The sequence below is a fragment of the Buteo buteo genome, chromosome 15 (assembly GCF_964188355.1).
Source record: "Buteo buteo chromosome 15, bButBut1.hap1.1, whole genome shotgun sequence".
NCBI classification, from domain to species: domain Eukaryota; kingdom Metazoa; phylum Chordata; class Aves; order Accipitriformes; family Accipitridae; genus Buteo; species Buteo buteo.
In genome coordinates, this window is record NC_134185.1 from 9381393 (window position 1) to 9407013 (window position 25621).

General features: G+C 41.7%; 1 protein-coding gene across 1 annotated transcript; it reads left to right on the top strand.

Annotated features, from left to right (window-relative positions):
• Window positions 1-251: 251 nt before the first annotated feature.
• Window positions 252-2799, top strand: TPBG (trophoblast glycoprotein). Its single transcript, XM_075046357.1, has one exon. It carries the CDS (start codon window positions 252-254, stop codon window positions 1380-1382), a length of 1131 nt encoding a protein of 376 aa, XP_074902458.1. The 3' UTR covers window positions 1383-2799.
• Window positions 2800-25621: the final 22822 nt, after the last annotated feature.

Consider the following 25621-nt stretch of genomic DNA (forward strand, 5'->3'; position numbering starts at 1 on the left):
GGTGGGCGCGGGCGAGCGGAGCCGAGCCGCGCCGCTGCCCTCTCCCTTTCCTCCCCTGCCGCAGGTCTCGCTGCGGGAAGCGGAGCGGAGCCAGCCCCGGAGGGGAAGCGCCTGCCCCCGGAGAAGGGGCCGCCCGGAGCGGGCAGCGCCCCGGCCGGGAACCGCCGCCCTCCGCCTCGCCTCGCCTCGCCGCCCGAGAGCCGAAGGCGCCCGGAGGGGGGAAAGTTATACGCGGGGCCGGGCCGGGCGCGATGCCGGGTCGCGGCGCGCTGTGCCTGGGGCTGCTGCTGCACGTCCTGCTGGGCTGCGGCTCGGTGCAGCAGCCCGGCGGCTGCCCGGCCCCCTGCGAGTGCTCGGAGCCGGCCAAGACGGTGAAGTGCGTGAACAGGAACCTGACGGCGGTGCCGCCCGACCTGCCGCCCTACGTCCGCAACCTCTTCATCACCGGCAACCGCCTGGCCCGCCTGCCGGCCGGCGCCTTCCCCGCCCAGCGCCTGCCCGACCTCAGCGCCCTCAACCTCAGCGGCAACCACCTGCGGGCCGTGGAGGCCGGCGCCCTGGCGGCCCTGCCCGCCCTGCGGCAGCTGGACCTCAGCGGCAACCCCCTGGTCTCCCTCAGCCCGCAGGCCTTCGGGGAGGGCGGCAGCCCGCTGGAGGAGCTGGCCCTCCGCGGGGCCCTGCGCGACCGCGGCGTCCTCCTCAGCCTGGGCGCCATGTTGCAGGCCGGGGCCCTGCGCAACCTCAGCCGCCTGGAGCTGGCCGACAACGGGCTGCTGCTGCTGCCCGCCGGCGCCTTCGCGGCCCTGCTGGCCCTGCGGCAGCTGGACCTGGGCGACAGCTCGCTGGTGGGGCTGCGAAACGCCTCCTCGCAGGCGCCCGGCCAGCTGCAGGGCCTCAACCTCAGCGACGACTCCCTGGGCCTGCTGAGGAACGGCACCCCGGCCCAGCTGCGCGGAGGCCCGCCCGCCCTCCGGCGCGTCGGCCCGGGCCGCAACGCCTGGCTCTGCGACTGCGCCGTCGAGGACCTGGTGGCCTGGCTCAAGGAGGGCGACCGGGCGGAGGGCAGAGAAGCCCTGGCCTGCGCCTACCCCGACAAGGTGCTGGGCAAAGCCCTGCTGAAGATCAACGGCTCGGACCTGAACTGCTCCGTGCCTGTAGACCTGCCTTCCCAGCTACAGACTTCGTACGTCTTCCTGGGGATAGTCTTGGCTCTCATCGGGGCCATTTTCCTCCTGGTTTTGTACTTGAACCGAAAAGGCATCAAAAAGTGGATGCACAACATCAGGGATGCCTGTAGGGATCACATGGAGGGCTACCACTACCGCTACGAGATCAACGCAGACCCCCGGTTAACGAACCTCAGCTCCAACTCGGACGTCTGACGAAGCGCCGCCGATGCGGGGCCGCGCGCGGTAGCTGTGCATGAAGAGTAGACTTAACGCTTTACCCTCACACTTGCTCCCCTCTCCCTGGAGAAATCTCAGACATGCTTGAAACTCGAGGGGGATACGCCTCCCTGTGATATCAAGCTCATTTTTGTTTTGAGACGCTGGGCAGCTGCGCATGGCGGTGGGCTGTATGTAGGAAACGAGCTGCTGCTTCTTTTCCTCCGTACCTGTCTGTACTCCTGGGAAATTGTTTTCAAGATCTCAAAAGAAAAAAAGGGTCCTCTCTGATGCTCCAAAGGCACCAGAGTTTATAAAAAAATTACCGATGCAGACACCATTCAACAAAAGCTGCCTCAACTTTTTGGGAAAAAAAAAAAGAAAATGTTCTGTTCGTCTGTGCCAGTTTTGATCTTGTATATCCGAATTGTGATGACAACGATTCCATTTCATAGACTACCTTGAGATTTAAAAAAACAAAGAAACTCCTTTTAACAACTCCTCTGTTACAAAGAAGGAGATCGAACAGTGAGCATGCACAAATACTTTATAGTTTTACATGTTAGGAAACTTACGACCTCAGTAAGTCTCTTACTATTTTGTAAAGTTATTTTTGATTGCAGTTTACGTGAAAAAAGAGGGGTTTTATACAAGCTGCAACTAAACTCCAGCTGAACTGTTAAATTCAATAAACAGTCTTACAAGAACTGTTGTGTTGAAGTTTGCTGTTTGATGAGAGATGTATGGACATCTAAGATTGTGGATAGCTTTACAGTCTCTGAAGTAATAGCCCTGCAGTAGTAATCTGAATAAAATTTTACACAGATGTGTAGGTTAGAGACATAGATGTTTGACGATGTGGTGCAATATGCTAGGAGAAGTACACTGATCAACCACGAGAGCAGTTTCACTTGGCACAAAACCCCCAGTCTGCTCTCTCAAGACAACTGCAAAACGTCGAGACAGATGCTAGGGTCCACCTTGCTGGGAAGGTACAAACTGACAGAATTTTCATAAGGTCTTCTCTACAAAATTAAAAAGAAAATAATTCAAATTAAATTGTGGAGTTTGTAAGCTAAAGAAAATTTTACCTGAATGGAATTGTTTATTATAACAAAAAACATACTTTCATGTCCTGAACTAAATTAAATGCAGCTCAGTCGTGTAGTCGGCGAGCTTCAGGCTTGTAAATCAATGCAGCACTTATTAAATTGCTTACTGTTTCATTTTAAGCTCTATGTACTCCTGAAGTTCTGTAGTGATCTACATCGAGTAACTTGATGGAACTTTACATTTATCTTAAAGCTTATAACAGGTGCATTTCAATATTGTGTGTTACTCATGCTTATTACTTGCTCGGGAATGCATTTTCTTGTAAATAGATAAGGCATGCAAAGAAAAACTTCAAAAATGCATCATGTAATATGCAACTCTGAATACATATGAAAAGGTTAGCAAGAACCTTCCAAAGACCACCAATAATTAATGCACTTTTCCTAATCCATTTATAGATTCTTAATGAAAAAAATACACCAGCTGTAGAAGCGTGATGTGAATTGGTATCTATCCGTATATCTGTGGAGCTTTTTCCATGGTTCCTGTTACTTGAAGCTCTTGAGCATCTCTAAAATTTTATGAATTACTGGCTAATTCCCTTTGCTTTTGAAAGTGACAGTTTTCTCATAGATATACACCTTTGGTAAGAGCTCATAAATATAAAATAGTCCTTAAAGTATCAGAAGAAATATAATCTATTTTGGGCATCGGTATTATTCAAATGCTTATTTCTCTCCTTGCAACTTAGACAAAGCAAGTAGCACAAGTTGGTTCAGACTAATTTTCTATTGCTTTAAATTGGCTTTATTTAATAGCAGTGATTTTTTTTTAATGTGGTTTTGTAACTTTGCCCTCAAAAGTAAAAAAAGGAATTAATATTACGTACAATTAATGGTTTGATAAATCAGTGTATTTTACAATTAAAGTAACTTAAGTGACAGCCTGTTTCTCCTGCTGTAATTTAAATGTATGAGCAATATCTGATTAACAGCATATCAATTAAGTTTGTGGATTCTTAAAAAGCAGACTGCTGGTCTGAATGTTAGCTGCACATATTTTAGGAACAGTGTAAAAACCCCGGTGTGAATAACTATTACTGTGCAACTATGCAAACTGTTCATACTTGGTATACATAAGATAGTTCATGTAAGAAGCAAGAATTTACAACAGCTATGCAGTGTGCTTTGTCGTATTGGTCATTTCAGAGATTACCAACTTACACTTATTTGTACAGTGCCAAGAGGAATAGAGTGTCACCCTTGCTTAAGATGCTCCTGTAATATAATAGATAAAACATGTACAAACCAAGCCATTTCTTGGGCAATTTCCTGGTTTTTGGTAACAGATACTTTAAAGTAACTACAGTAAAAGCAATTATCCGTGATGTGTTAATGTAACAGCCATGCATTTATAGAGCTGCTGTGTAAGGATAGGCAATGACTTTTTTTGCAGTCTTTCAACAATGGACTGAGTATTCGTATAGTGAGCAAGTGTAACTGTTGTACTACACCTATTATTCTAAAGATTATTATTACTATTTTTGTATTGTAGAAAGTCAATGTAATAGAATTTTATTAGAGACCTGGTGACGCCTACTTTAAAATAATTTTTGCCATTTGCTTACGTGTGTATTTATTAGGATGTAACAGTTAGCATGTGTCAGTGTTGTGTTGAATAACGTTCTCCTACAGTGTTTGACCAACAGTGAATGCTTTGGTGTTTTGTACGATGCATTATTTGATCTTGAATCCCCTTCCATAAACAGTGCTTGAAATTTGTTTTCCTTTCCTTTTACAAAATAGTTAACAGTGGTACTCAGAAGACATTGAAAAAGTAGCTCCCAAAGTGCTTCAGAACTTGGTTAAAAACTATACATGTAAAATAGCATTAGTTTAAGGGTTCTTCTGAAGCACGTTTTATAATCTTACTCTGCTTTGGCACCTGAAATTCCAACTGATTACTATTTCCAGAGCAGCTTAATTAGCAAGGCTGTTTTATTCATTCATTCTTCAATAAAACACCTGCAGTACTAAATGCCTCTAAAATGTGTTTTGTATACATAAACCCCCAAAGTTCTGCATGACATGGTTGCCATTGATGTTTCATAGAAAACATCTAGACTAAAGTAGTGGGCAAATCTTCAGGGAAGGCTGCGCAGCTAAGAAGCAGCAAGGATGGTTTGTCCGAACTTCAACTGCTTTCTTAAAACTAGTTTTAGTTGTAATAAGCTTAACATTTTCTTAGAAGAATAGCACAAGGAATTGACATAGTTTTAATATATTTTCCTAAAGTACTTTGGATAAGCGCTGTTGCCAGGTAAGAAACAGAAAATTCCCCAAATCTTTCTTTATCCAAGGTAGCTTTATATTAGATCATCCGACATATTTTTTTCTCTCGGCAAACCATAATATTACCAATAATTTTGACCTCCAAAAAGTGATTTCAAGTTTTGCACAACTGCTTTAAATCTTTTCATTCAGGGTAATTTACCTTTTAAGCACTGGTGACAATCCCCAGTGACATGCCAGCTAGCGAAGCAGTCTGTTCAGACCTGTATGCGGTTGTTGACTGAGATGTCACTGAAGACAGGCATGGCAAAATATTCAAAATAGGACTGCGCTAGGATCCCAACTCTCATTATTCTACCAGCATTTTCCCTGTGGTATACTCTGCTCTTTATGCATCTGCATAATTTCTTCTTCGCCTCATTTTCTCAAGAAATCCATTAAAAGGAGTATCATGAATCTGTACAGGTAGAGAAATCAGTCCAACTGCACCTGTATTTTGAGGTTTAGCGTCTTCATTTCCCTTTAAGCCTTAACATGAAAAAGAGCCTTTGTCAAAGTAGACAGAATGAAAATTTGATACACACTTTTTCTTTCTCTTCAGCAGCTGAATGTTCAAGAAGAACCATTCATTCTCAGCATATGATGAAGGAAAATAGCATTTGGTAAGAAAAACATTTTGGTTTCAAGCTTCCAAATGACATTTATATTCTGTGAGAGAAGGGAGAAGGAGATATTGTTTTGTAGCGGGTCAGCACTGGAAATCACAATGCTAGCAATAGGAACAATTGCTGATTAATTCTGTTAAGTTCTGGTCATGTTTTATGGATACAGCTCTAATTTCTTCCTGTTGCTATAAATGGAAACATTCTGCTAACAAGCAGAGTCACGTCCTATAATATTTGTAATGCAGGTGTTTCCACTGAAATTTTTGTGGGATATAATAGAAGATTGAATTTAATTCAGCGCCTGCTGATTTAATAATGACTAGATCAGGCCCATAACTTAATGCTCCATTTTTGCAAACATGCTGCATACTAGTTGCAAGGACCTTGGCTTGGAATCAGTCAATGAAAGCCCACCAAGGAAGAGAGAAAGCAGTCCGTTGGGGAGTGTAACATTTATTAGATATTTCACACATGCCTAAAAAAGAGACATAAACCATGTGGGAGCAGAGGATCCTTTGCTGATAGAGAAGTACGTGTACTCTGCTAGCTTCCCGAGTCAATACAGCAGTAGCAGAAAAGTGGTGCTTTGTACCAATACAGTAAACCTAACAGCACTCCTGTCCCATCTTGGAAAAAAAAAAAGCACCAAGCTTTAAGAATACAGGTTTGCAGTGTAAGTATGTCTTTAAAAAGGGCTTTTGCTTTCTCGACGGTGTTACAATTTCTGTGTTGATACATCCTTGGAAAACCTTGCTATGCCAGAAGTCATCTGTCGCATAGGCAAAGCTTGAAATCAGGTCTTGCATTCCCAATGTTAGCTAAATAGAAAAAGGGAACTATTAAGAAAATTAAAATGGTACTTTAGACAGTGCATTCGTGTTGCAGTTAATAATTTAATACTTGCAATTATTTATATTTTTCAAAGTATTCACTAGATAGCTTTTCCTTTCTGATGATAGACTAACAGAATAACAGATTTGTGTTTTCCAGTAATTATGCATGAAAGCATCTGAATAAATTAGCAATGTTGTTTGAGTACATACAGTGATGAAAATGTTAGAAATCTTGTGTTCTAGAATGTTTCACTATTCTAGAAATTTTAGATGTGCAAGAAACTGCTGTAACTTTTTCAGACTGAAGTTTTGTTTCTTAATTAAAAATTATTCTTGAAGAAAAACACAATAAAATATTTACCAGATTGCTTATAAATGTTTTATGTTCACCCTGTTGATTTTATTACTGTAAATCCTTACAGATATTGAGGTCTTTGCTAAAGGTGTAGTTGTGTTCTTTTTAACTCAAAATGATGATTGTGCTGTGAAAAAGCAAATTCCGTCTAGGTAACCTGATTAATTTCTTTAGAAGGAAATTTGGTCAGTGAATATAAGGGATTGTGTTTTAATAGTTCTCATTAGTTTGGACATAATTTGATAGCTTTTTGGTTTTTAATATAGGCAGTATTGATTTTCAAGTTAGGTGCCGATTCTCAATTTAACAGTAATGGAGTTTCACATTCTTAATGACTAGATAAAACTGTGTGTTTTAAAGTCTTCAAATACATATTTACATAGTGAAATATAGAGGCGCTTTTATGGAAATAAAGGAAATAGTTCCTTTCTTACTGTGAAGGAACTATTAAAGAAAAGTACTGCTGAAACAGAGAATGAAGGGTGAACTCCAGAGAAAAAAGCATACTGATGGCAAGCTCTTTTATTCTTACATCTTTTTTAATGCAGATGTTTAGATTGGAAGTTCAAAGGGAAGGATGACATTTCATCTTCTCATAGATGCTAGTGCAGACGTCTGAAATTTTAATAGGATGGAGTAATTTGGGGGGGGCTGTCCCAGGAGCATAGCTGATAACTTGGTTAGTCTTGGGTCTAAGTTGTTTGCTATTACTGTTTTTTTCACATTCTTAGGGCACCTAACACAGAACGATGTTTAGCTTTACATGTGACGGATCAATTTGTCCTAGATTTTATCTTAGGACTGATCTGTCTTAGTATCTGTCCACAGGCTACTTCACATATTCCATTTGTTCTAGTAGAAATTTTATGTGTGGCAGAGCCCAGGGTAACTTTACATGAAATCATGGGCATTTATATAATAAAGAACTCATTTGTCAAATTGACATTATCAAATGTCAAATAGACATTTTAACAGAATGTAGTGTATACTTCATGCTGGCAATGTAAAAGCATCAAGTAACAGTAGTGAAATATTAAAATATGAAAAAAATACCATTTTTGCAAGAATGCTGTAAGCAGTCATGAACTGACATGACTTTGGGGCATTTGAACAAATGAAGCTTGTTTTGAAGAGGAAAAAGAAGCACTTACTACATCGACAGTTTTCTTCTTCAGGTAGGTGTCTTCATTCATTCTACTTAACAGTTTGTGAACAAACAATAACTGAATCCTACAGATAGTTATAGATTTGAATCCATTTAAGTCAGTGGCTTTACTCCAGCGCTTTTATGTTTCCATATTTTCAGGAGTGGGTGCTTTTGTTAGCCTGGAGGGGACTGAGAGAGCTCTTAAACAACAGAAAACAAGCATTTTTATTTTACATGTACATATATGCGTTTTACACACACACACACACACACACGAGACCTAAGTGCCTAAATGGAGCAAGTATGCCTCTGAGAAGCACATGTCTTAAGACATGCTTCAGGTTGCTGCACACCTAGTGTGGCCATTAGCAGCAAGGTAACACAAATTGGTGCTGTGTGGCCAAGATTTTCCAAAGCGGCCACAATTTGGGGTTCTGCTTTCAAAGTAGCTTAAAAGGGCTTCATTTTCAAAAGTTGCTGAGCACCTTTTGGAAAATTACACTGTTTTTCTTTCAAGGTGAATTGAACTATATGTGGAAAAAACAATTTTCAGTGTGAAAAGGCACGTGTCTGGTATATACTTCAGAGACAATATAAATACTTGTAAGAGCTTTTGAAATTCCCCAGTCTTTGCTCTCTCTGTCGTTTCTCAGATTCATTGAGATCTCTGTAACACCATCTATGCAGAATATCCTTCTTCTTCTCCAGCTCACTTATTTAATCATCCCTAATCCAGATGCCTTTTTTTCCATCACCTTTGTACTGTGACCAAGCATGATTGCTTCACAGTGGTAAGCAAAGATAGAATTCCTATGAAACAAGTCATGCATAAAATCAAATGTTGAATGTTTATCACTGAGCATATTAATTAATAAGGTTATATCTGTTCTTAGACTTTCATTCAGGTTTTCCCTTCTCCTGTTTTGTCCCTTTCTGTTTAGTTTTCCAGCATACCAGAAAGCTTCTGTGGTAGCCAGAGGAACTCTCTTGATTCCAATTTCCAGTAATGGCAAAGGAGATCTTATTTGAGATGATAGTCTAGAAAAAAATTTGCAGAAACAGTGCTCGAACTTTTCTGACAGGATAGTAAAATGTCACTGAAAATAGGTCTGCTGACATATTCTTCATTTGTCAGAAACACTACATATGCAGAAAGAACTGGAATGCTGAATTTGTGATACTGATACATATGCTGCTTAACGAGTCTGGGAGATTTCTATTACAATAGCTTATGGTACGTCTGCTCCGATTGCTCCTCCCTGCAGCCCTGCACACACCCCAATATGCTTGAAAAGGACTCAGATGAGTTTAGGACATGCATTCAGCAGATTGTGGTAATTTTTTTTAGATTATTAATCATATATGAAGGCCCTTATTTTGGGGCACATAAAGAAATACATTCTAGTACTTGTAATTTTTAACTCAGAAACAAACTAGCTGGCATACGCCTGGTTTCATAACTTATCTGTAAATACAAAAAAAATGCTCTGAATTTGAATTTGCAAGGAACAGATGCCTTTCAGCAAGCTTGAGTGTAAATTCAGCAGGATTTCCAATTTAATCCAGGAAATGATGACACTGAAATTTATTGCAAGCAGAGGAATGACTTGTTCTTCATCGTAGTTATACGGGCTATGCCTTTTCCATGAAGCAGTACAAGGTGTTTTATCTCTTAGGTTTCCAGGGAGACAGTCACAATCCAGTAGGGGTTACTGTTGTTCTTAATAAAGCTCTCTAGATTTTGTAGTTTTAGCAATTTTTCAGATCAAAATCGCAGAGATAGCAGATAGGATTTGATAAATGACACTGAGTAACGTGAATTGATGTGACCTATTTCAAACACACAGATGATGCTGTGGTGCACCAGCTTAGAGTAGATGGTACTGGTGCTTTCACCAGCTAGAATCGTTGTTTTAACTGGCAGGAGAAGACTCCAAACTGAGTTTTAGTCACTGTAGAGCCACTATACAAACTGTCCTTATGATTTAGCAGTTGCTATAGAACATAGGATATCCAAAAGGTTTTGGATTTGGTGTGAAGCACCACCTCTACCACAGCAATTCTAGGTTTGTTCATCTATTAGTTGTGTAATAGTTCACAGAAAACTCTATGTCTCCTCTGTGGTTTAGAAGGAAAATTGGAACAAACAACAACTGGTTAATGTAAATCAAATGAAGAGGCAAAAATCTTCTTTGTCAGAATAATAATAGTTACCAATCTCATTATAGATGAGAATTCAAGAAATTTTGATCACAGAAATATATTGGCTTCACATATTTCTTATCATACTTTCAACACTGTTGTTATACATTATACACTGTAAACACAGAAATTTTCAGAGGCAGTGTTCAGTGCAAAGAGACCAATGAATACTATAGAAATGCTACTGAGGACCCTCCCAATCTCATTTTCCATAATTCTGCCGTGCGAAGCGGAGAAGTAGAAAAGGGAAGATCTTTGACAGAACAAACTGTTTAAGAAAGAAATGTGGTAGAGCCAAAAATCTGCTGTAATGATAGTCCTTTTTGCTCTCATGGAAGAAGGACGTGGCAGTGTTACTGATGCTGAAGTAGAGGAAGGTAAGGTTTCTTTCAAAAGTTTCAGATTATTTAGGTTTATTCAGGGTTTTGCGTTGTTGGAGCCACAGCTAATTCATGCATCAACATTTAATCTAGGTCACCAGAAAAAATCAATGCCAGAATATGCTATACATTTTCTTCCCATAGTTTTTACACTGCACTCTGTGCCTTTCAGTAATGCATGAAGTACTTGTTCTCTCCTTCCCTCCCGAGGGAAGCGTGTACACTGGCTGAGGGACAGTGTATGCACCGTCCTGCCATATGTTTCTGAGGGAAGTCATAAGCAAGGTAAAGCACCTTGTACTTAAAGCAGAAGGTTGATTAACTTTGTGATATTCCCTAATTCCTTGACGAATAAGTTCCTTTGGAAAGCCTGCTGCTTGGAGAAAGTTTTGTCTCCTGTTTAAAAAGCCTTTTGTCTGCTTTGGGAGAAAATGTTAGGTACATTCTTCTCCTCTTTAATATAGTCCTAAATGTTCATCTTTCCAACAGAATATAATAGTCTTAAATTTTGCATCAGGAAGTAGAACATAAGCTGTGTATAAATTTGGGAGCATGATGAAATCTATAGCAAAATTATTGTTTAGAAACGGTGAAAAAATAAGGAGAAGAGATCCTACCAATTAAGTAAGTTGTTAAAGTACATCACAGTAAATAGACTCCCTCCATAAGCACCCTGCTTAAGCTTACACCATTGCAGACATCCCCACTGCTCCCAGTAACAGGAGCAACACCCCAAGCAGAAAGCCCAGTGTTATAGTATAGTTAGCTCTCGGGGCAAAGTGTTTCAATGGCAAAATGAGGTTTGCACTTCTGGATTGGGTCCGTTCTGTGAGTTTGCTACCATATTGATTTTTGCGAGAGGTCAGACCATATGCAAAGCTCTCAAAGGTGGGTGTCCTAATAGCCTGTGGAGTGGTCTCTCCTCCCTCCTCTCCCAACCTGCCAAATCCTTATCTCAGGGTGCAGAAGACAAGAACTCTCTAACCTGAAGCTGCCAGTCAGCTATGTCTCCCCCTCATTTCACTGCAGGTACGGTTGTATTGCACACGGAGGGTTTATTCCTGACTGTAGTTTCAGTTTATGGAGGCACATGGTACTGCTGTAGCCTGCGTCACCCTCGCTGAGCAGTGTCCCACCCTCCAGCTAAAAGGACATGAATTTTATCCTCTTACCTTCCTGGACACACACAATATTTGCACCTCAGGGTTGGTTTTAATGTCTTTTCTGCATCAGCCAAAATGTAACATGTGCTGATATGAGCTTTGCAATTTAAGGGCATGAGGAATACAAGGTAAACTGGAGATGTGCACGCAGCTTAGTCGTCTTGTGAATTGCTCTCACAACCTTTAAAAGACAAGGGGAAACATGCCCATACCCTTTTGTTCTCCACCTCATAATGACACAAATAAATAAAATTCATTTTATACATTTTCAATTTGTATATGTATGTGTGTATAGATAGAGATGCACATTTATGTAATTTATGTAATACATTTTAAAATTCTTACAGATTTTGTATATGTACAAAAACTTCCTATATAGGTGGGATTGGACATGCAGTTCTTGCTGGAAACTAATATTTCAGTTTTACCTCATGTGCAGGCTTTTACAAATAATGCTAATTAAAAGCTATTTATATTGTGGTCACTTTTTTTTAGATAAAAGAAATAGAGTCTAATGTTGTAGAACTAATTATTGCAGTAAGTTTTCCAATAAACACTTGATAACAGGAATGATAGCGCAGGTTAGCATTGCAATTTTTAGCATCTATTAAGTCTTGTGAGTAGCTTTAGAATCCATAACTTGTGAAACAGTGAGACAGAAGCTTATCCTGGGTGAATAGTTTACCACAAAATACTCCCTTGCCTTCACTTTGTTTTTATTGCTTCTTCAGCACAAGGATGCTGCCAATATTTTGACACTTTTTTTTTCTCCTTAAAATCTGTGTACCTCTGTCTCTGGTAGTATGCCTTCAGAGAAGAAGAGCAAGGGACTGGGATATTCTTGAATTTTCTTGTCAAAACACCTGCAGGATAATTACCAAGAGACAATACAATTTGGCAGCGGGAAGGTGGGTGTTTATGCTTTGGGAGAGGGCGTTGGTATGGGTAATGTGTTGTTCAGGTTTCGCGTCCTGCTCCTGGAACGTGAAAGGGTCTCCGTCTTCAAATGCAATTGGGGATCGAGGGCACCTCTGTGAAAGGTGACTTAAGACCCCGCGTTGCTTTTGTCCTGGATTGCCGGTTTGCTGGGCTGTAAAGGAGAGAGGTCTCTGCGTCACGCCAGCGCCTCGCAACTCTCCGGAGCCATTGGAGAGGAGGAGGCAGTGTCGGACGTCGGGCCACGGCTTCTGGCCTTCCAGCATCTGGGGTCATGGCTGGCAAAGGAACAATTTTGGATGTTGGAGGGTGTCTCCACACTGCCAGTGATCCTTTTGTGGCCAGTTATCCTGGCTTTGTGGCTGTTTTGTACAGACAAAGTGGCATAAACCAGACTGATTACAGGGGAGGACTAGAGCTCCATCCTTATTCCAAAATCACAAAAACGCCTGGCCTGTGGTGTGACCGGGAGGACTCCAACAAGGAGAACAGGAGCTTCAGAGGTGTTTCCTTGAGCCCTGGGGATAAATCATTCTTGGCAGAGACAATTTAGAGTTGCTCGGGGAGGCAGAGCTCTAGCGGTGACAGGGAAAGTGTTCTGTGGTGTAATTTTTACTAGGCGCTCCTGGGAGCTCTCGTTAGCCCATCAGCTGCAAGTTTCCTGGTAGCACGAAGTACTAACAGATAGGACTGCCTTTGAAAAAGGGAGGAAAAAGGCACCATGCTTACCCTGATTTCCTTTGCAGCTTTGTTTTTACTAGTGGGTACCACAAGGTAGGACTTGTGAGTACTGCAAACATGAGGAGTTTGTGGCGGTCAGATGATAACTTTGTGACTCAACGGTAGAGTATTGAGAAGTAGGAAAAGGTAGATGTTCTGCATACATTAGGGACAATGTTTTTAGAAACATGCTGTTATCTTTTATGGTGACCTGTTTGGAGCAGGGAGTAGCTTTGTTCTGTATTTCCACATTGCCTGGCACATTGGGTTGCTGTGCTCTTGTCAGGAGCATCCAAACGCTACTGCAAAATAAATACTGGTAGTGCTGTGCGGACCGATAGGCCACACTTTCTTTGTTAGCTCCCCAGTAACACTTACTGCTTTAACAGCACCAATGCTTTTGGAATAGTGTGACAAATCCCCCAAACACCTGAGCCTCCTCCTTCAATACTTAGCATGGAGTAAATAGCACCTTCTGGGCACAAAGTACTCAATGTTATAATAGGGCTCTGCCAGGAAGGAGATTTTGAAATGAGATAAGTTGAGACAGGCCTAAGAATTCTTCTTCAGACAGCTAAATGCGGCATGCTAAACTGGGGTAAAGCCTCCAGTTTAATGCAGAGATACCCAAGTTGGCTTTAAACGCATTGCTTTGTGTACAAGAAGTGTAGCTGTGGCAATACAGAACTCTTTGCAAGAGAATTTATTCTGCCAGAGAGACTGCCTCTTTCAAGAGTAACGACAACAGAACTCTGGTACAAAAATAATTTAAAAAAAAAATAATCCTATTTAGTGACCAAGAATGAGGTTGTGAAAAGACTGCGGTAAAAGAGGATGAAAGCATCCCAGATGCTTTAGATTGTGCCAGAAGTAGGCTTTCTGCTGGAATCCATGCACCTCGGAACAGCGTCTGCCCCTGCCCAAGGCTCCTTGTCGAAGTCCAGCCCAGCCGTGCCATCGTTCCTGGGGACGTTCAGGTGTGCCCAGTCCCTCAGCCAGCACAGCACCTGTGCTCATAGCCAACTCCCCGTGGAGGAGGACAGCAGCGAAGCGGGTCGCGAGCTTTCTTTTAATAAATAAATTGATAAATAGATCTGTGCAAGAGACTTTGCGGAAACCTCTGAGGGATGCTCTGGCTCAGTAAGTCTTAAGGGCTGTGGCTAGTTTGCTTTGAAGTATTTGTATCAAAGTAACATAAACACTGTACTGCTGCTCTTTCATTTATTTTCTTTCACATGCTTCCAAATGTGCTAATTTTATGCAAAGATGTCTGTTAGCTGTAACAAATATTTATCCTCTACAGGAGCTGAGCTCTTTTGAGTACACAGCAGCAATTGTAAGCAGGCATTTGAGCGAGGCAGGTGTGCAGCTGCTCCATTCCTCCCTTTTTTTTCCAGCTGGCCACCTTACTTTACCCTCCTCAAAAGAGCTGAACTTCCCAAGGTCCGGTTCTGTGTATGGAAGTGTAATAGGCTTCAGTGGAAGCTCTGCGTGAAGTATCTCAAGGTAGCTGAGAGCTCAGAAAGGTATATCCAATACTTAAAGCAGGTGATTTCTCTGAGCAAACTATTCATATTCCTTGCCAGCAAAATAAGCTCATCCTGAACTTCGGAGCAATTCAAGCACAAGGTAATGCCTTGGTTCTATAAGTAAAAGAGCCTTAACACACAGCAGCAGGAGGCAGAGGATGGTTTTCCTGAGCCTTTTGTGTTGTGTCTTGTAAAATTTGAATCCGCTCCCAAGGAAAACAACTAGACGTGTTTTCTTTGGACACTGCGCCTCGATTATCTTGAAATAGCTCAAGTACATTCTGCTTATGATCATGTCACATCAATGATACTTTTTAATTCGTGAAGGGGGAGGAAGGCTTGGAGAGAGCAGGTGATTCACTTATATTACTTTCTGTTCTGTGAGAGCAGATCGTAATTTGTCTCATAATTCTTCTGACTCATCACTAGAAAAGATGTTTAATACAATGAGCTGCTAAACTGAATTGTTAATACTTTCTTAGTAAAATGAGATTACTATACTCCTCTAATAGTGTGATTTATGTCAGATTTTTAGACTTTCATATCATCCAAAGGTCCCAGTAAGTCCTAAGGCTCATCCTGCACTACAGCTAAACATCCTTAAAAATTCTTTCACTGAGGTGAATATGATTTGCTCATCAAATTATGACAGAAATTTGCTTTCCCTATATGTGTTTCAAATTTATATGTCAGATATATATAATTATACACACACACCCCCCTTTAGGAAAGACAAATAATTCCAGGGCATTGTGACTTAGGGGACAAATAATGCAGTTTGGGGATGTTTTTACCTTTGGCTCAGGAAGTAGGCAAACTGAAATTCAAGTGACTACGGCCCTCTGCTTGCCAAGTTCTTCTCTTGGAAAATTCATCTTTGTGTCTTGAGTCTTGCCCCAAGTTTGCCCCTATAGACACATCTTTTTTGCTGCCTTTTGGAGGAAGAGGCTTAAGGGGGAGGGCTGTGCTGTGGGATCTTGTAGAGCAGAGGCGAAGGAAGGAACGGTTGGAGAATGCTCACAGTTTTTTAAGGTCATAAGGACATCAGCTTCCTAAATGCCTGAAGCCAAATGACTTTGCCTGGTCCATATGCAGATCTGCCAGTTAAACCCATGAAGTGAGATAATGGTTGGACTGTGATGGTGCTCAATCGCAGACTGGCTCCATGTGCCCTCTGGGGCTTGGAAAAACATGGCTTGTCCCTTCTGAAGACTCTCTTTAGGTAAGAATTTCTGTTCTTTCGCCTGCAGAGAAGGGAGCATTTGGGTCAGTCCAATAGCTCCAGTGAGCTGCCAGATCACACACTTGACAGTATGTGGACTTTGGTAGTGGGAAGTCTTCACTGAGGACTGTCCCAGCGTTCCTGTAGCCCATATGTGTACTTTATTGCTCTGCACTGTCAGAGCAGCCTCTCGGGGCATTCCCAGAGCAGAAGTGTAGAACAAATAGCAATTTCAGTTCCAAAATTCTATACAAAAACCTTTCTTAAGTGGTGAAATAGGTGATGGACAGGAGCCATCAGTTCACTTTCTTCTGGGTGTACCACCCTATGGAAAAATTTAATTTTATGTTGTGGCACAGATGCTGTTAAGAAGCCAATGACCACCTTGGTAATCAGCATGGTTTTCTGTATAGTTATTTAGTAACACCTCAAGTTGTCGTTCTTCATGAAAATGATCACACCAGTTCCAAGTTGTTTGTTTCATCCAGTGAAAAGATGTTTTTACAAAGCTACGTGAACAGAACTTCATGCTGTAATATACAGTTCATGTTTCATTACAGTGTATTCTCATTGAGTTTTTCACTGGTAGCATTTGCAAAATACTTATTAAATGAAACTGTAAAGGCTGTATTTTTATTTATATAAATATGAAACTGTTATTACTCATCTATATATATTTTTTTGTACAAGGTTTGTTCATTAAACCAAACCTTATTAAAGAAATGATATTGCAAAATGCGATAAATTTCTCCATCCCTTTTCATCAACAAGAGCTGCCTATAGTCTGGTGACCTAAGCCTGTTGACGCAAGTCGGAGCTCAACATTTCATGCAGTAATACAACCACAATATGTAGTTCCACAACTCCTTTTAAGCTCCTGCATAATTAGCTTCCATGAATTAGTTAATGAATTAGCTTTCATTAATACCTCACCTCTACAGTTACAGAGGTCACCTTCAAATGCAGACAGGAGTTTCCGAGCAGTAATTCTAAGAGATGGGAACTGTCCTCATTACTAGCTGTAGATGTTAACTCTGAAGCTTAACAAAGACTATTAAAATTTGAACAGTAATATCAAATTACTTTTTACCTGTCAGTTTCAGAGCAGTGAAAGTTCTCCCTACCATGATCACAGCTGCATCCAAGATGTATTTAAAACCATTCAGTTTCTTACTGACTGCCACGGGTGGCAAATATCATTGCCAAAATCTGTGCCAGTCCTCTACAATGTAATTGGTTTTTTTGATAATAAAAATATCAGCACGGAGTCTAATGCAGCAAAAGCGAGAAGGAATGGGATCTGGAGGCTGTGCTGCACAGTTAGGTCTCACGTGAGGTGGAGAGCTGCCTATTGGGATCACATGGAGCCAGGCAAGGGCAGCCCTGGCTTTTCCAGAGGGAACCGTTAGGCTGACACAGGAGATGAGTCCTCTGCCACACGTGCTTCCAGTTGTGTGGCGGGCATCACTCCTAAACTCACTATGCTTGCTCGGAGTTCTCTTTTTGCTGAAGTAAGAGCTGTGGTGTCAGTCCCAGTGGAGCCAGAGGTAGAATGTTAAAAAGAAAAAAAAAAGTGAAGAAAAATTTAAAAAATAATTTTCTTCTAATACCTGACCAATGCATAATGTGCTTGGCTATTTTGGTGTAAAGCTACTAGGATTTTTGTGTCTGTAAAGAGAGAGGGTGAAAGACAGACCTTCGGGGAGAAGAAGAGGCTTGCTAGTTTATAAAATTGTTTCTTTTAAAAATACAATAACCATAGAAAAAGACCCTTAGGATAGAAATGGGAGTTCTCTGTAAAGACTCTTCATGCTGATCAGCAGTGACAAGCTGTAAAAAAAAATACTGGTGACAGAAAGATCACTTCATTTGCAAATATAATAGTCTCTAAGAGAGGTGTTCAAACAGCCAAAGACATTATTCTCCTTGCCCCTCATTACTGCGTGGTTAGTTTAAGGGACATTGTGATCGTGCAGACAGTAAATGAGGAAGCAGGTAACTAACCTACAGCACTTTGAAAGTTGTGTATTGAAGACTTGGCCTCCCGGGGAAACAGCATAATACCCTGAGATGCAATATAAAACATTTATAACCTCCCTTTTAAAAGGCTTCCAGAGGGGAAGTTTCAGCTTTTCCATTTTGTTGCAGAATGCTTCACTGGAAGAAATACGCTGTGAAGAAAGGGGCAAGCAGAGGCAGTTAGCAGTAATTATCATGCTTTAGAGCTTTTTGTTAGCAACTTTCTTGGTCATTTCTACAAATGAAAATATTTCAAAGCGATAAAATATGTAGACACAGTCATTCCCATTTAAAACATTTTTAAAACTTCATCATACTCAGCTGTCTCTGAGTTTCAAGCTGAGTAGTGCAACCACCAGACAGACAAAGCTTCGTGTTTCAAGTGTAGAGCCTAGTGATGTATAAACAAGCAGTTAGAACATCTGATATACCTTTGTAGCCATGAAAAGGTCTGTTTGCATTTATTTGCCGGTAAAATCTGTATTTAAACAGTTAAATAACCTACACAGTACATGCATTTCCTCACTTGGTACAGAAATCTGTGACACATGACAGGACGTCCACTTCATTTAATTTTTCTAGGAAAAGTTAATCAGCTCTAGTAACATAGCGTAAAGTAAAAAAAAGCCTAATAGAAAATGGAATTATTTTCATTTAGTTCCAACTCTTAATCTGGCATCCTGAGGAGAGAATTTCATGTCCCATCCAAATTTATGCTGAGTTTTACCATCTGAAGACACGTATTTAAAAGGACTAGTTTTAAAAGAGAAATCCCATTTTAATTACATTTTAATCCACCCACAGAGATGCTGCATTTTATTGATTTGATTAGCCGACGGCTGTTCCTCTTGTGTACTCACAAATGCAAATTTTTGAGTATCATTGGGCAATTCCAGTTATGCAAGTCAAATACGTAGACACATACATTGAACAGAGCAGAAACCAGAAAATCCTTCCTCTGCCTCCAGCCTCGCTCATTCTTTCTAAGAACAATTTATCATTACTCTGAGCCACCTTTGTGCATCCTACCTCCACGGGGAGAAGGGTCACAACAAGGAGACGGTCTAACTGCCACTTGTCTCCGTTTTGTACCAGAAATCATTTTTAATGAGCACGTTCACTCGTTTCAGGGCAGTCCCCACCATATCGCATTGCTCTGAGCCAGAACACCTGGGAGTCTTCCGTAAGGTTGTGTGCGTTGCGAGGAGACCAAAAATAGGCCCGTGAAAGACCCCATGATTAATTGCTAGCTGGCGTGAGTCACCTTTGAAACATGAACTGGTGTGCTCCGTTATTCTGTTTGCAGCGTTTGTATGAGAAAGTTCAGTAAACTTGGCTATAAACATTTATGACCGGTTTGAATGTGAACAAAAGAAGTGAGTTCGTGTGTTTCCTGGCACAGGTGGTGATGGAAACTAAGAGCATGTAGTACTCCAAGTGCAAAAACCCACAGAACTTTATTTAGTGTGACCTGTCACTGTCCCCCTGCACATTTCTAACAAGGCAGTGGCATTGGCCGGTGCACGGCACAGGGAACTGCTTCAGCTTAAAAAAATAACATAGAGGGTATTTTTTATATTCATAAACACAAACTATGGTACTAGGTGCTGCTGGGAATTTAAGTCAGAAAAATCTCAACAAAAAGTTAGAAAGATTTAATTCTGCTCTCCCCATCATGTAGGCTGAAGACCCACCGTTCCCCATCCACCCTTTAATTCTGGGTCCTTTTATACCCAGAAGTCCACCTTTAATTTCCGCCCCCAAGCTTGCAGATGCCAGCACAGGGTTGGTTCAGACGGTGTAACAGCGGGAATACCCGGTCCCAGTCCAGAGGAGCCCTACTGCCAGTGCCACAGCAGAGACTGACTGGTGCTGGTGCAATGGTGGGATATTTCCTGTACAATATTAGTCTCACTCTTTTGGTACCACACAGAGCCAATTTGCCCTGTAGCATGAATTTTCCTTTTACGCCCTCCAAAGCTCTTCTGTACTCATCAGAGGAGTGAGGCGAGCCTACTGCTGGAGCGTAAGGCCTGTATATTGTGTTTCTTAGGAAAAATGAAAAAAAAAATATGGTATTTGTCTTTCCTGTGAAGTAAAGTGCGTTTTATTAACATCTCTTACAGTTAGGCCCAGGCAGTAGTCTTCAAAAACAGGGTAAATGTCTCTTCCTGATGACATTGGTCATTTCCCAGCAGTGACAGAAATGCCCAAGGAAAGATTTGCTGTGGTGGCTGAGCAGCACGTGGTACAGGAAACCTTAACATTAGGCAGTGCTTCTGCTCCATCTCAGACTAAATAAATCTAGCAGAGATGCAAACAAGCGTGATTTTACCCTGCCCACACTTCTAACTGAAGAAATGGAGTTTGGCGACCTTACGTCTCTTCTCCAGAGTCTCTGAACTTGGATGTGATACTGCAGTCCCTTTCAATAAAAAGTGGCCTGGCAGTAGAGGAAATTCAGAGCGTCTTAGGGCAGCCCTGGTCTTCACTTACTGCACTATTTTTTTTGTTGAGTAATGAGTTCCCTTCCACTGGTTATTTTGAATGTATTTCAATATTAATCTGTTTTATATAAGGTAAAGTACTGCATTCCTCAAAAGAACCAAGAAGAGCAGCAAAGTAGTTGTGTTGGATACTGGGGCGAGCGAAATCACAAACTCAGATTCATAATGAGAAATTTATTGCTACCTGATAATGGCTCACTGTCTCCTCACTTAGTCTGAGGATTACAATCTAGCTACCCTTTTCCTTTGGTCTTTTGAACAGCCTATTTATTCAAAGACTAACTGTTTCAAATAAGATATCAAAGCAAAGATAAAGCAGCCATAGGAGAAAAGTTACAATACAACTAATATAAGTCTGAAAAAGCAAGAGCGAAAAAAAAATACTTTGCTGGGAGTTCAATAATATGGATTAAAAAACTTGATCCTTCTAAGCTTGAAGATATTATTGCATCTGCGATAATTTTGTACAATCTTTAAGTCATCCATGTATTAAATTTTAGGGTGGAGACGTTAAAGGAGGGTAGACCTGAGGGAATTCTTCAGGTTGCTCTGGGAATTTGAGAGAGAACATCCGAACTCCTCTGGGAGCCTAATGCTCTGTAATAAATGTAATTGCTGAATTATTCATCAAAAGAGCATATACTCTCATAAATGGTAAGCAACACTTGAGGAAGTGACCGGAAGACTATTTTCTAGGAAGCCTGGAGAGCGATGCTCAGAATTTCATTGTTTGAACTGACGTAGATGTAGCTGCTCTGATTCAGTAGCCTTAGGACAACACACTCAACTCCAAGTGCTTTCCTGCACTCGTGTGGGCTATATCCTCTATCCCCTGTGCTCAGAGATGGGTGACGTGTAGCAAATACCACCCTGTCTCATTTTTCTAGCCAAAGAGCAGCATTCGGAACAAGCAGCCTGCTCCACAATGCCAGTAGGCATTGCACCAAGGCAATGGACCACACCAAGCGGGGCGATGCTTCGCAGCAGGTTCCTCCAACGCGGCTGCAGATGGCCGATTTGTGAGCCGTCAGCCCAGCGAGGCGAGCTCCTGCCAGTCGGCTGAGCCCTGGTGTCTTGCCGGAGCACCTGCAGGAAGGCAGCGAGAGCCAGGAACCGCTGCTTCGCCCAGAGCTGTGGATAGGTGGGATGTTACCCAAAGGGAAGCGACAGCTTCCAGCCTTCAATCTGGTTCTTCACTTCTTTTTACCCTCCTTCGTGCATTTTCCAGCTCTAACCGAGAACTGCTATCTAGAGAGCCAGGGCCCTGGCTGCTGTGTTGAAGAAAATGTCAAATCCTGAACGTGATGCCTCTTTCTGCAGGTATTGAGAAATGCCTAAAATCAATACTGTGGTCCTGAAAAACATTTCAATGTTTTACTTGTGTTTCAAAGATGGGAATAGGAGTACTGGGGCTTGTGGTGATATGCAAGAAAAGGGAAGAAGTGTGGGATAGTGGTATCCAGATCCATCTCCAGAAGGCAGGGCAGCAGTTATTTTTACTTGCCTTGAGATTGTGACATGGGATAAGGTCATCTTGTTTCTAACATCTAAAGAAACAGAGGGGAGAGACCAGAGCAGACATGCCAAAGAAACTACAATATCCACATGAGGAACTGCACGCGTTGCTGGAGATGTGCATAACTAATCTCTTACAGCAAGTAAGTGGTGGGAAAGAGGTGACCGGAGGCACCATATCTTAGATTATTCTCTTTCTAGAAGGTAATTGCCTATAATACCAGAAGAAATATATCACAGGAAGTAATGGTGAAGAGCTGTTTAGTTGTCTGATTAATTATTTTAATAATGAACAACCTTTCGTAGATTATTCTGAGAATCCAGCAAAACTGCCTCTAAGTTGCCCATTGGCAATCAAAAAAAAGAAAAGGCAATCTCTACTCCATTTCTATGAGTCTTTTTTGCAGTGATTTTGCCTGCCTTTCTATGCAGGCAGTGCACCGAGAAGGGAGGTGGGAGCTCATATTTCTTCAACCACTTGTGGCATCCTTGTTATCCACCGGCTATTCTAGACTTCCCATCATATCACCAGGGATGGACACCTTCAGAGTACAGCCTCCTCGTGAAAACATCCAGCTTATGCTTGTGGCTATATATATATATATTTGTATATATATATGTACACACATCTATCTATAGATATAGATATACATCTCTAATTGTATTACATTTAGGAACATACAGGAATTCCATTTTCTTTGCTTCTGTCCTGTCTGGTTGTCCTTTGGTCCCACATTACAATGATTTCCACAGAGCAACTGGAAGGTCTGTGCTGTAGTGCATGGGAAAGGTGCATGTATAGTACGGTGCCAATGGTACACATGACACTGCCCAGGTGTGCAAATCCCAGTGCTTGCTGGGATGATGTTACAAGACTGTCGTGAATGAATGGAGTGAAATTTGGTGTGATTTACACCCAAATGCTCTGGCCTGGAGTAGTATGGGATTACATGGTCTGTTCATGGGTTTTCTTTTAGAAAGAACTAACTGGTTTGCTTCAGAAATGAGCTCAGAATTTAAAAAAAAAAAGACATGCACACACACTCTCTTAAAAAACAAAAAAACAAACCAGCAAAAACCCTCTAGTTTATATGTAGTGTGGTGCAAGGGTCCAGGAATGAACTGAGGAGCTAAGTGATTTAACAGCTCAGCATTCCTCACATGCCTCTCCATCTTCAGCCCCCTTTGAAGCAGAGATCCCACAGAGTGACTGATTGAGGGTGGGTTTTGGGAACAGAAACCCCCGCTACAGCAGCTTCTGACTCTGAATGCCACAGTTTGTTTCAGTGCTTAACAAATGACATACGCATGACATACACTAAAAATGATCAATGGTCTCAGCGAGGCAGGGAAGCCTGAAACGCAAGCCTTGCATCCTTCAATGCGAAGAAGCAGCACAGGTTCGCTCTGCTCTGGAGGGGGAGGAAGGGGAAATTTCTCCACTTATTGGGACTCCTGCTGTCCTTTGTAGGACAATTCCTCCGGAGTAGGTATCTGAAATACAGAAACATAATTCTCGATTCTGTAAGCTGTGCGAAGGAGCAGCGCTTCTGGTGCTAAAATCATGTAGTGCGCCGTCCCAGAGCAGCAGACACCCGTACCGCGTCCCAGGACGTGCCGGCTCTGAGTCCCAGCGTGTGGTAGAGACGGTGGAGAGCTCAAGAGCTTCGGAGAGACCCGGGAAGGGATGCAAGGTGCCCGGGGCCGTGAAAGAAGGGACATGAGGCGGCCTGATGCCGCAGCTGATGAAGAGCTGGGTGTCCTCCCTAGGCTTCCCCACCAATTCTATGCAAACCCCATCACGCTGGGTGTTCACCACCGCGATACACAGCTCAGGGCGCAGCTCTGCCTCTGGCTCACGTTCCAGCCTCTGCCCGCTGCAGCGGAGGTAGGAGTTCGCCCAACATCAGGGCTGAGCGCTGTGCCTGCAGCCACCTGCCAGGACGGAAGGTTTGGGGTGTGGAAATCCTCAGCAAAGCTACATTTTTCTGCACCTCCGAGTCAGACACCTGAGCTCCAAAAAGGAGAGATGCTCTCCTTCCCTGTTTTCTTATCAGGTGGGTTTTTCTGCTCAGCATGTAAGCCATTTTCAAACACTACTTTGAAGTCCTTCACTGCCTCACTAGGTTTCCTCCTGCAGCGAAGCAAGGAGATAGTTACTTAGTTCTGCTTCCCAGGCAAGGGTTGTTGGCTCCTTCTCTGTATTCTTAGTTTAGGCAAAGGTAGAGCTTTTGAGCGCCTCAAACCATTTTCTTCTTTCTCACAGCCAGTAAGAAAGAGGGTTTTTTCCCCTTCTCCAATGTTCCTATGCGTTTGTGATGGCTTGAGTCCCAGGTTACGCTCTTCCAAATACACAGTAGGAAGAAAAATCAGCCCCTTGAAGAAACTGCCTACTTTGCACCAGAAGGTAGCATTTTAACACCAAGCTATGCAGCATCTACTTACAGTTTGCAAATTTAATTCACCAAATGATTCACCAAAGCATGTGCATGGTCATTTTTTTTTTTTTTAGGAACAAAAAATAGACTGATTTCACTGCAAAATCAAATACAAGAATAAAAAAAAATTGACAAAAAATAGCGTTCTAATTCAGATTAGCATCCACATACAAAGCATATACAGTTTCAATTAAAGTTTTTTTTTCCTTTGACCAAAAAAGATGGTGATCCATCTGTTATTTTGTTTATTTTTTAATGTAATAGACGTAAAAGCCGTCTTCAAAGAAATGAGGTAATGTCCATTAATAATTTACTTTCAACAGCTATAATATTTAAAGGTAATCATCCACTGGGCCATTTATTAGCCCTGACAGAGTGAATACAGTGTCAGATATCATTGAAAGGCCTGGAGGATTAAGGCACCAACCCTGCAAACTCTGACACGCTTGCCAGTCAAACTAGTCTCCAGGATATAGTTAAACCAGGTCATAACCCTTTGCTTGAAGTAAATGCATTTAAGTCTCTTCATGCTTTGGATCGTTGTCTCTCTGGCTGCAGGGAAAGTGTGAGAGTTAGCTCAGCACTGGAGGAAGAATTTTAAATAAATGTAATATACCGGTTTTTTTCTTGATACATCATATAACAGATAACTGATAGCCTGTATCATTTGTCTATAAAACTGTAATTATATACTCTGTAAAGTATTGTAAAAACCGGAACTAAAAAAAAAAAAAAAAATTAGACTGATGGGCTCTTTCAATGGGGTTAGGAATTTCAGTAAGCAGATACCCCTCAGCGATTCCTTTAAATCCTTCAGTGATGTGCAGGAAATAAAAAAACTTTTGCTTCGGATACTTGAATCATATTTGCTTACATAAAACCCCCATCTTTTCTTCCTGGTGTTCTGGTTTAAAGAGCATCATAAAATCAGATCTTGCTGCTATTGCATCACAATGCATTTTATTCCTTCAATAACTATGATGTCTGTGATTTTCTGTGCATCCAAGCAAGAAAAAAACCCAACTCACCAACATTGTTTTTTCCGTAATTTAACACCTTGTCATATTGGGCTAACCAATAATATATTACGATTAGAAGCAACGCCGCTAAAGGGGGAGAAAAATGAAAGACTGAGTATTAAATCTGATCCACGCGTCCAAATCAATGTTGCTGCCTCATGTAGCACATACTATTTTATTGGCATTAACCGCCCCTTTCTCTGATCTGCCGTATCGAACCACGCACTAGTTGACAAGTGCAC